This window comes from Enoplosus armatus, chromosome 24 (assembly GCF_043641665.1).
Source record: "Enoplosus armatus isolate fEnoArm2 chromosome 24, fEnoArm2.hap1, whole genome shotgun sequence".
NCBI lineage: Eukaryota > Metazoa > Chordata > Actinopteri > Centrarchiformes > Enoplosidae > Enoplosus > Enoplosus armatus.
The window spans coordinates 3,085,641-3,097,754 of NC_092203.1; the positions used below are offsets into that span (position 1 = coordinate 3,085,641).

General features: G+C 46.2%; 1 protein-coding gene across 1 annotated transcript in view; it reads right to left on the reverse strand.

Annotated features, from left to right (window-relative positions):
• Nucleotides 1-5,414: 5,414 nt before the first annotated feature.
• mgat5 (alpha-1,6-mannosylglycoprotein 6-beta-N-acetylglucosaminyltransferase) overlaps nt 5,415-12,114 on the reverse strand; it is a 57,971-nt gene continuing 51,271 nt past the window's right edge. Inside the window, exons 13-17 of the mRNA XM_070930678.1 lie at nt 7,603-7,749; nt 7,376-7,492; nt 6,407-6,481; nt 5,934-6,091; nt 5,415-5,613 (exon numbers count right to left, since the gene is read on the reverse strand). Of these exons, the coding sequence (XP_070786779.1) occupies nt 5,415-5,613; nt 5,934-6,091; nt 6,407-6,481; nt 7,376-7,492; nt 7,603-7,749 (696 nt within the window). The remainder of the gene's footprint in view (nt 5,614-5,933; nt 6,092-6,406; nt 6,482-7,375; nt 7,493-7,602; nt 7,750-12,114) is intronic.

Consider the following 12,114-nt stretch of genomic DNA (forward strand, 5'->3'; position numbering starts at 1 on the left):
GATGAAATACGGACTTTACGGCGTCAGTCTCACTGTGCACGGTGGCTAATCTCACACCGATTGCTGACAGAAGAGGCACATACGTCGCACATCTACGCCTTATTTTCATTACTGTCGATTTCAATTCAATTCAGTTTTATTCATATCGCGCCAAATCACAAAGGTTATCTCATGAGAACTCTGCCAGCTTGTGGAAAGTTTTGCTTTGTGTGTACCAGCTGTGATTTCGAAAACTGTTCAATATTTCAACATCATACTGTGAAGGATTCCACTTTCCAGCTATTTCACTACTGATGGTTCCGTTTGTTCAGGTCCTTGGTGAGGAGATGTTGTCCGGAGTGACACCAAACTGTTCCGTTCACACTGAAACTGGACGTCCGGCGGGATCATCGTGTCCATTTCCAACACTAAATCACAGCCTTTCCGAGCCACGGCGTTGTTAAACGTTGCTGTGACTTTGTCACCTCTACCGTTTCTGCTCTCCTGGTCGCTGTTACCACTGGTCACGTTACTGGTCAAACTGGCCACATCACGCGCTCCGCAGTGATGCTTTTGGACAGGTCAATATTTATCTTCTTGATATTGCGTCCAGAGTCAATATGTGTCCTCTTTTTATCTGGAGCTGCTGTTTGTTCTGGGATTTAAAAAGGGCAACTCCTAATCTTTCTGGTGAATTAAGTACATGTGGAGTAATAAAGCTGATTGGTGTTAATCATTTACTGACTCATTTCAGATGGTTTCATTTAGGCCTGCTGTGAGAAGACTCTCCACTTGCATTTCATGCCCTACAGGTAACTATAAACTTAGCACCTCTGCAGCCTGTTTCCTGCCTGTGTGCGCGGGCTCGATATTTAGACGTGAACGCGTGAAAGCACAAAGCTGAGAGTTTACTGAAGCACAGTGGATACTGAACTGCTCCCAGGCGTCGAGAAGGAAGCCGTTATTGACTAAAGCGCGTCATCAGTATGGAACAACACCTTTCAATGTCTCTTTCTGTCCCGTCTGTGCTCGTTTCTAACTCTAAAGCCTTAATCTGTAAAATACTGCTCAGTGTTTGGCGACTGTGGAACATGAATGTAATTATCAGGTCGAGTTTCAGCTGAAGCTGTCAGGAGGTTGATTGTCATTGATTACAGGTGCGGGGGGGGGGTGGTGGTGTATTAATTCATCAGAGTATTCCTGCGTCTGTGTTTGCTGCAGTGACTGTAACTGAATGTACACACTGTGCTGTGAGACCAGTTTATACGGCGCGCAAATGTGCTACTGTGTCGGTTTGTATTCAGTTAGATTTGACGACTTTTATTTGAATACAAAAACAAGTTGGACATGTGTACACACACACACACACTGTGGGACTCCCTGGCCCGTGCCGACTGTACTTTCCTGTGTAAATACTGAATCTGTATTGCTGTGATGTAAAACAAATATTAAACCAGAGTCAGAGCCTTTTGTCACAGAAAAAAGGTTTATTTAAAAATAAAGTTATATCCCTCTTACTCGTCAAGGACCGTCAAAACAAAACAAAACAAAATGTTGTCATTGCGTTATTCACCTTTTGCTGCTTGGACCACAATCATCACCGCTCTGGTGTTTCAGACACTGGATGCTAACTGATAGCTTCAAACAAGGTGGAGATTGAAAGATTGATACGTGTTTGTAGAAGTAGCAGTTTTGTTCTTTTACAATGGAGACATTCAATGCTGAGGTTCACAGACAGATATGAAGAAACCACTGACGTTCCAGTTTTTAGGAGCCGATTTCTCTTGAAACCAAACAGTGAATCACAGATAATCTGATGGACAGCATGCTTCGAATAAACCTGACCAACATAAAGAACTAAGGCTTCTGTTGCAACAGCTGTCTGAACAGCTGCTCACAGAGAAGAGAGGAAACTGTTGTTTCCATTGAGATGTGGAGCTCAAAACGCTTCTTGTGTTTTATTGAATAATAAGTCAAGTTTCACTATTGGTTTAGATTTCTAGTATCAACATCTGACATGAACAAGGACAAGCCTGCTGATATTCTAGATGTTTCTTATTGTCAACAAATCTCGTGTAAAGAGCAAAACTATGAACTGAAGTATTTTCTGAGTATCAAAGCCTGATATATCTTCTTCCTCTGTGCAACAGAACTGCTGCACAGGGTCACATGTAACTTCAACACAATGGGCAGTTTATTTTCAGTCGATTCCACGTACATCGTCCTGCTGCCATAAATAAATAAATCTAGAGTAAACGTGTATTAATCCGCAGCTGAAAGTAGTCCCCAACAAATGCATCATTTCCTCCTGTTTAAGTAACATTTGCAAAAAACTACAGTTCCCAGCAGTTTTAGGAAATTACTGAGCCTTTTTTAAACACATCTAACTTTACATTTGTCAGTCATTTTTAAAGATTTACCGCCCAATAGGCCGAGAGCCAGACAGGGTAGGAAGGATTTGTCGACAATAACAAAACGATGGAATATCGCCTGATCCTTTAAATGAAGGGACAACACCACTGTCGTCTCCTTCTTACTGCATCGCTGCTTCAGACTGCGTAGAGCCCGAAAAGCTGGGACTGCTGTGAGTAATCAGTTTAAGGCAAGAAAACCAGAAACCCCACCTATAGCATAGCACGTGCTGCATTAATCTGATTACTCCAACTACTACATGGATGTTTCTGAGATCAAATTACTGCTGGAAGTGGGTAATCCAATTACTCTCAAACATGTAAATCGACTGAGAGGCTTCTGGTATTTTCTAAGACTGCATTGCAAACATTGTCTGAACTGACAGTCAACACTGGCGTGATCCTTTCTTTTAGTTCTGAAGCTGAAATCCTCAAATCACTGACGGTCAACAGTGAAACAGTATACTGATCCAAACAAGGTTTGGACTGATTCAATGAACTGATTTAAGTTGTGTTAAATTAAAATGAGATCAAAATTAATTAAACTAATTTAACTGATTTAGGAAAGAAAAAAAACTGATTCCTTTGACTGATCTGAGTTCAGTTTGGGACTGAAGGCTGTATCATGAGTGTGTGAGCAGTTTGGTCTTTCAGGTTCACGTGTTGAATGGTTTGCCCCAGACCTGAACCCTGACCTCTGACCTGTGACACACCACAGCAGACTGTCAGGCCCAAACAGCTCGCTGATAATCCAAACATAACCGTGAAAAGGCACATCATGTTCTTAGAAACTAACTTGGCGGCAGATCACTGACCTGTTTAAAAAAGTTAAAAAAAAGAAAGAAGAAAAGATAAAAACAGTCTGAGGTGACACAGTGACGGAGCACAGGTGGTGTTCTGCAGCTGAGCGGTGCCATTCAGTCTGGATTTACTCGTGCAAACAGAGAAAAAGTGAGATTGGAAATAAAAGCACAAAGTGTATGAGGCTCCTGCTGGCTTTCACAGATGAAACGAGACGCGTCTGTCCGCTTCTGTCCAGCTTCAGGAGACAGTGATGGGAGGAAGAACGGGGGGGGGGGGGGGGGGGGGGGGGGTGGAGAGGGCCATCCGCTCGGGTAAGGAGTTATATTTGGGACTAAATTCTGAACATTTTGGGCACAGAAAAAAAAAAAAAAAGATGTCAAATTCGTGCTTAGAATTGTGGGACAAACGTAACGCCTCCTCTTCACATCCCTGCTGACGGCTGAACAGAAGCAGACACAGCCCCCCCACCCACCCCCTCTCGGTCATACACTTGAAGATAAGCACGCTTATTGTTTGTTTGTTTGTTTGTTTTTTAATTACTCTCCATAAATAAAAATCTATAAAAGCAAAAAAAAAAAAAAAAAAAAAAGAAAGACTCCCCTCCTATAAATAAAAAACCCCAAAGATTTCCAGCAAAACACAGAGATAAAGATCTGTATACAAAATAAATACAAAAGAAAAACTTTCAAACCCATATGAACAATATACAGTGTCACTAATATCTTGTTAAACCTCTGTGAACAGATTAACGTAGTGCATTTTTTTCCACAAGAACTACGAATTTTATTTTCATCTTTTTTTTTCTTCGCAAATCTGCAGGCAAATTAAGATCCTAACGATTATCCAAAGGAAACCAGGAGATGCGAGGTGGTGCGTTCAGGAACGCTTTCGTTGGCATGTTTTCGTTGCTTACAGGTTTGCTTGAAAGGATTTACAGCAGTCGTCTGGTTCGATGGGAGATGAGATCTGTGTGGTTTTTTTTTTTGAAACTGTTCACTTTGTGGACATAAAGACGGACGAAACATCTCGGTAAGGTCTCCGTGTTCCTCTGCAGGCTGTTGAGGCTGCGATGCTTCTAGGTGTTACCGCTGCTACCGACGACGGCCTATCATCTACGACGCAACGTCACGACACCCTACGACACGGCGACTCCGCACGCAACAGCTTTAGCTACAGAGAATTACCCTAATACCCGCCCCCCCCAACCCCAATCCTCAGCGCACCATGTGTGCGCAGTACCGCATGGTGCAGTCCAAAAAAAATCACTTGTTACGATCCTCTACTGGCCTTTTGTAGAAACACACACGCTCGATCGTCGAAATAGATCGTGTGCAACTCAAACGTATGAAAATCGAGGGGCCGACCGGTGACTGACCCACAGCTGGACTTTCCCGTCTTTTAAGGGGGAATGAAGACCGCTTGTGAGTCTGGAGTACGTGTCAGGAAATGATAAACCGTCCAGAATAAAAATCTAGATATCTACGTTACGTGTCCGCTCTCGTCTCGTGTGTCCAGAGGAGAGGAACGAGTTGGTTACAGTGTAAAACTGGGTTCTTCTTAAGCCGCCGCCTGTTCGGCCCGGGACAGCCCCCCTGTGTGTGTGTGTGTGTGTGTGTGTGTGAGGGGGTGTGGGCCTCCAGGCGTGCCAGTCCAGTGCAAACCTACCTAAAGAATAAACAGTTTCAGATTTGACGGGGGGGTGGGGGGTGGATGGAGGGGGCAGGGGCAGGACGGCTGTCAAGAAGGGGTGTTGGAGTCTCCTTGGTCCCTGGCTGCCCTGGTGAGCCTGAACACACAACAGGCAGGCAGTCTCTGATATGTGAAGGCTACCAAGGTGGCAGCTCCTTTGCTGCAGTTTCAAAGTTTAGGACGTGTCCCTTTTTGTTGATTTCAAGTAATTCCACGCCGCTTCCAGGACTCGCAGCGCCTCCGCTGGTGAACCAGAAGGGTTGATGGGTGCTCGGGTTGGCTGCAGGAGTGCTTCACCTCCAGCAGCTGGGGGGGGGTGTGGGGGGGGGGGGGGGACAATAAATATGATGAATGTACGCAGACCCATGACGGTTTTCCTGTCCAGACAGCTTCCCACGAAAAAAGTCAGGCGTGTCTCTCAAACACTCACACACTCGTTAAGCTGCTCCAACTTCGTTTAGCCCCACCAGCCACGCCCCAGAACCCCCCCCCCTCCCCCCTCCCTCCTTCCCATCAGCCTGTGTGTCGGTGCTATAGGCAGTCTTTGCACAGCGCCACCTGGCCCTTCATGTAGTCGCGGCAGGGGCAGATGCGCTGCAGCGACTGGTGGGCGCCCGCGCAGCTGAACAGCAGCAGGTCCGACTGGAAGATGCAGTGGCGGCGAGTCTCGCTGTAGGCCGGGACCACCGTGTCGGCGCTGGACTCCACCGTCTGACAGTCCACACCAAACCTGAGACAAAGCCAGAGGGGTCCTCCTCACTTTTCATGCTTCATGACAATATATTTATGGATGCTGTGACCAAGTTCTAGCAGTGAACAAACTGGGCCCTCTAGTGGTACTAACTGGAAACTGCAGTTTAAAGCACTTCATCTCAATTCACTGACTGTACTTATGAATTCAAACCTGTGGTGTGGGTGTGCTGCCACCTCATGGTCACTTTTAAAATAACAGCTAGAACTGCTCATGTCACAGTGTGTAAACATGTAATGTGTGTGTGTGTGTGTGTGTGTGTGTGTGTGTGTGTGTGTGTGTGTGTGTGTGTGTCCCACCTGGCCAGGTCCTTGTCCTTGTTGAGGTGCTGGAAGAAGGAGGGCTCACAGATGAGCTGCTCCTCCTGACACACCTGCTTGCAGGTGCGGCCCGGCTCGGCCAGCTTCACCTGCAGGGCGCTGAGAGGGGGCCACATCACCTGACCGTGGCAGAAGTCCTGACAACACAGCGAGAGGTCACACACACGGAAACACACACACACACACACACACACACACCACGGCAACAACTGGCATATAGAACAGAAGACTGAAGAACAGAAGCACTACAGCTCCGGGTTTTTCTTTCTGATACGTAAATGTAAACGTCCGATTGTTGTTTTGTTAAAAACAGGACACAGACAGCAGAACATCGTCATTCAGCTATCATCAACTCTCAGATTGCGATATGCTCGTCTGCGTGAACACACACACGTGAAAACAAACAAACCCTCACCAGGTTCATGAGGAGCTAATACATGTACAGGCAGTACCTGGTTCTCAATGAAGGCGTTGACTCTCTGCAGCATCCCCTCACAGGTGAACTCGTAGGGCAGGTAGGGCTCAATCTGATCACACACAGACAGAAGTGTCAGGAGAGGATACTGTGTGTGTGTGTGTGTGTGTGTGTGTGTGTGTGTGTGAGAGAGAGAGAGAGAGAGAGAGAGCTCAGCCTGGTGAAACATTAGCCCGCTGTCTGCTCTTTGTCCCACTGTCTTTTGAGTCCTGCACAGACTCGAAAACTTCAAACAGGGAGGACCAACAAGCGAAGCCTTTGTTTGTTGCACGAAGTCGCTCGCTGCTTTCTCCGTGTCTTTGTGTGTGTGTGTGTGTGTGTGTGTGTGTGTGTGGGGAGGAAGACGAGGAGGCTCCGGTAGGCCCGCGGCTCGCCACGGATCACAAAGCATGCGAGGGGTCCGCAGGCTTGTGCAGTGAACAAAGCCATTGTCCCAGACTCGCCCGGCGGAGCACAACACAGCACGAGGTCCCGAGACCCGGCCCTTTAAATATGCATGGGCCTGGACGGGAAGACGGAGCAGGACCTCTCTTTCTGCCCCCCCCCCCCCCCCCCCAGTGCTTTCACTCACCCCCCGTCTCTGGACAGGTCAGGTTCCTGCTTCTCAGCTGTGAGGATCTTTGTCTCATGTGTCAGTACACTGAATATCTGACGAGCATTTTTCACTACATCTCCACACCAACACCTCTGACATGAATTATTTGTGTGCCGAGTCGACTACAGCTTTCATCGTTTATATCCCTTTTTTATTTCACATGAGCTTTATTTATCTAATATTCTTCCTCTCCTTCACCAAATGGTCTAAAAATGTGAAGATGAAACATCTTTGGGTTTTTCGATTGCTGGTCGGACCAAACAACACACTTTGAATATGTCAGCTTTGTTTCTGATACTTTCCAGAGTGAGAGAATAAGCGGTGGATTCATGGATAGTGAAACGTGTTTACCTTCTGGCTGAGGATGGAGCGGATGGCCCTCTCCACCTCGGCAGAGTTCTCGATATCCACCGTCCACACGTGGGGCTGACCGATGTACACCTCAGCATACGGGTGTTGGGAGGTCAGCTGAAGACAAACCGCGACAGAGGAGAGGTTAGGAGAATCACCCTTTTTAAAAGTCACACCTTGAGCTAAAGAGTCTGCAGTGAGTCTCCACGGGTCCGCCCTCCTCTCACCTCTCTCAGCGTGGGTTTGCCCTTGAAGAAGTCGGTGTTCTTGCTGCTCTTTGGCGGGTTGAATTTGGGGTTGAGGAAAGCGCAGCCGTTGGCGATGGCCTCCAGGGGGGCGGGTCCCTCGTAGGGGAAGGAGAGACCCACAAACAGCTGCAGTGGAGAGAAAAAAAACCAAGTTGATTAGCCTCCACATGCATGTTTTTTTAAATCAACACGAAGACGGAGCTTAAACTCTACATGAACCTCGACATGAGGACATTTGTTGCTAACTCTGCTGCTAACGTTAGCCCAATCAAGAGACGAGTCGACACCAGCTCAGTTTGTGTTCACACTGAAGGCAGGGAGGAGGTGGCATGTGGGAGCTGACAGTTTGCAATAACTGAAATAAGCAGAATAACGAGGGGGCAGGTCGGTGCAGAGGGGAAGACTGCATTGAGGAGTTCCTGCTGTCAGCTGACAGCAGCAGTGGGCCCTTGTTGAAACAAACCTCCCATGTTATCAGAACAAAATTCAGTTGAGGCAGCACTTTTTTCTCTATAAAACAAGGAAGAACAGGGGGCAGAATAATATGAAGACACCGCTCTGATGTTTATTCCTCCCAAAGGCCGCTAGGAGTTTGGTAAGAGCTGTGGATATTTTACAGATGGAGCCTGGTGAGAATCTGACAGGAACTTAAACTAAAGATGCTTACAATAAGACCTGACTCCCACACCACACTCTAACCTGACTCATTTTTAAAATACGTAAAAGGTGAAACTATCCAGTCAGGACAAACTGGAAAAAAAGGGAGAGAAGAAATATGTTTTTTCTGCTTTTCTCTCCTTGCAGGGGTCCCGACCCCCAGGTAGGGAACCACTGACTTAAGATGTTCTTAAATGGGTGTAATTTCCTGTAAAATGTACATGAGGTCATGCATGCAAAATGTGAACTTGTCCTTTAAACAATACAAACTGTTTCAAAAGAAAGTGACAAGACAAAAACAGAGAAATAAATAGAAGATAATTAAAGATGTAAATGCGAGATGAAATTATGAGTTCAGTCAAAGTCAAAGTGTTTGACCTGAATGTACAGGTAGTCAAAGTCAAGCTGTGGTGCACGGCAACCAAATGGTTCTTCTCCATGTTTATACGTTCTGTGGGTGTTCAGAAACATCTTTTAAAGTAAATACTGTCCCTATAGAGAACTATAGGGGCTCTAATAACAAGTTGACTCCTCCAGGATGGGAAGAGCAAATATTTGCGAGGCAGTAGCAGTGTGAGACAGAGATAGGAGGGAGGGGTGGAGGTGGGGCGAGGGGGGGAGAATGGGCTAGTGGCTCTGTTACTGGAGGTCCAGAGCTGGCTGGCTACAATGGCTAGTCTGTGTGTGTTTCTATTGGCCAGTGTGTGTCTGCCCATAGGAAGAGAGCAGAACGTCTGATAGACGGCACACAGTGCTGTGCTGTAGCATGAAGTAAGTCTGCACACACACACACACACACACACACACACACACACACACACACACACACACACACACACACACACACACACACACACACACACACACACACACACACACACACACACACACACACACACACTAATCTGACCCTGGTTGTGAGTTATGCTCCTCTGTGAACTTAACTAAAACCTACAGTCTTGTCAGCAACAGACTTGGCAGCCAACAGGTGGCAGCAAAGCACACTTCTTCTTCTTCTGTGTGTGTGTGTGTGTGTGTGTGTGTGTGTGTATATATTGTGTGTGCATGCGAAAGCCCCTCAATGCTGAGAAACAGTCGCCCACTATTTATAGGGAGCGCGGAGGGGAGGGGGTGAGGAGGAGACACAGACAGAGAGAGAGCTCTCAGAGCAGTGGATCAAGAAAAGGACTCAAAGGTAGAAATGCATAAATGATGCCTGCGTCTCCTTTGTGACTGTTCCAGATTCAAAAAGGGGAATCAATAAGAATCCTGGCTTCTACCTGAAAGCTCCTCATTAGAGTGCATTGAAGCAGTTGCGTGTACTCGTGTTCGTGTGCATTGCAAGGCTTGGAGCTGCACATCAAGGGCACCCTGCTCATGTGACGCGATGCTACACATCAGAGCTGCTGGTCTATTGATCTGTCGTCCTGCCTCAGTGTGAGTTTACATCCTGACCCTGAGCCGCTGCCACATGCAACATGCAACATACTACAATATATGTTGTAGGCCACAACACACACATGTCACAAATATGTACTTATGATTAGACACGCAAGACGTCATGCAAGTCACTGAGTCTCATGGCTCTGCCTCAGCCCACGCCACCCAAAACATGGCGGACACCGAGTTTAATGAGCCGGCGAGTCAATTAGGTTTGCTCACCGGCCACGGGATGTGTTCTACTATGCAGGATATGATAACAGTAACGAAGAGCTGGAATTAGTATCATAACTTGAAAACAGGACTTCTCCCTCGTCTTACATACAAATCTGTGGTTAATATATAATGTGCAGGAGCGGGAAAGAGACAGAAAATATGAAAGCCGAACCAGAGGAAGACAGCAGGAGGCAATTACACAGATGGTGTTAGACATACAGTTAGAAGAGAAGCAAAGTGAGAAGAATCAAAAACCTTTTGACTCTGTCAGCCTGCAACATGACGGAGTAAAGCTTTGCCACACTTCAGCGGTTTGATCATTCACACCGCTCCCCTGATACAGCACAGCACGTCAAGAGTTTATTTCAGGAAATTTAGTTTGAGAGAAGAAATCAAATGTCAGATGTCAACACGCTCTTCTACACGGCAGCACCTCCAGACTCTGTATTTTTACAGTACACTCTGTCGATTGTTAAATCCCCACGAGGCCAATTAGCTCAGGCGGTCTGATTGCAGGTAACGGTAAATGTGTTGTTTAGGCAGCACCAGGAAAACTGTGCCCACAGCACCACTCCTGTTTCCCTTGTAAGCGCTTAAACAACAATGCAGCTAACATGTTGGGGTTTTGTGGGATTTAATTGGCCATTCCCCGATGGGTTTTCCATGCAGAGCCACATGTAACGAGAGGATATGGAGGTTTATACTGTATCTCTGGGGAGTGTTAACCTGCCAGGCTACATGAACCCAGCACATCAGGATCCACTCCAGCACTGTCTGGCACCAATGTTTGAGTGTTGCTTCCCTTTAGTCTTTTCAACACTTTATTGACCTGCTGAATACACCTCTGTCAGGGCCTCCAACATGACTGGGTTCTTGGTTTTAGGTGCTCAGTAAAGAGCTGGATTTTCTGGCCAAGAATCTTTTTTTTTTTTTTTTTTGGCTGAAGCAATGCTCAGAGCCTTTTCAGTACAAAGGGGGTTTCAATCTCAATCCATCTTTTTTTCTATAACTGTCTGAATCATGATCTATGGCGCTCTTGCACTTTTTATCCCTGCCCCAGCTCTTGTCTGATGTCTCTCTCCTCTCTGTCTGATGGAAAAGCATATCTGGTGTCAGGGGCGAAAGAAATCGAAGCTCTCTTCTACCTTTTTCTTCTGAAAAGGATGACGACTGGAGCCAAAAGACAGACTCCATCTTTCATTGCCGGCACTAATGATGGTTTTCACCTTCAGCAGACACTGTTGTCGGGTTTTTGAGCACCATGTCATTTTAATTCCATTCCGCTGCGGCAGGAGTTCCCTAAACACCTTCCCTGATTCAGCGACTATCCAATCATAGCTTAGCAGTATGTGTGCGTGAAGCTCTAATAACAGTGATTTAAAGAGTTTGAGGTTTTTTTAGCATTAACAAAAGCAAAAACACAAGAGCAAAAGTTTAAGGAAGGGATTAAACAGTGTTTGTGTGCTCTAACATAAGCCGCAAATGTTAGCGGAGAACATCATTACCTAACTACAAAAAGCCCAGTCGATGACTTCCACTGTGTAGTATTTCCTTACTGTGTGGAAGCCTTGGATGATATCAGAGTTTTAGCAAAGTTTGCAACTGTTAATTAGATTTGGGGAACCCCAGGCAACTGCACCCAAGGAAGCCTTACATTAGCCAAACACATCAGTTCGTCCTCATCATGAAAGCCTTTAGAAACTAGAAGAACAATGCTGTTTCTTTATCGCCATGTCTTCTAAATCGATCATGAAATAGCGAGAATACTGACCTCTTGCCGGGAACATGTAGCTTTAGCCTCAGTCTTTCAGCATGATATCATGTAGCCATCATGACCCCTTTAACAGGGTCCTAGTATTAAAATGAGACAGCGTGAGACATCAAAAAGTCAGCTGTGAGGAGTTAGCATTTTCAACCAACCTAGGGAGCTAATGTTAGCTTAATTAGCTAGCTAGCTACAGCTGACAAAATCTGTCAAGCGTCAGTTGTTATTTCAGCCGGAAGAAGAATGTTATCATTGTAAACTGTCAGTTGTATGTCCAGAGATAAAGTAACGTTAATAACTAAATGAGTTCAAGGGAACGTGCTCTCCACTTCACGGCTTTCAGCACTGCCACAAAACAAAGCTATTTATGTTCAACAGCTCAGTGTGTGTTGAGAAGAGATCGCTCCACGCGG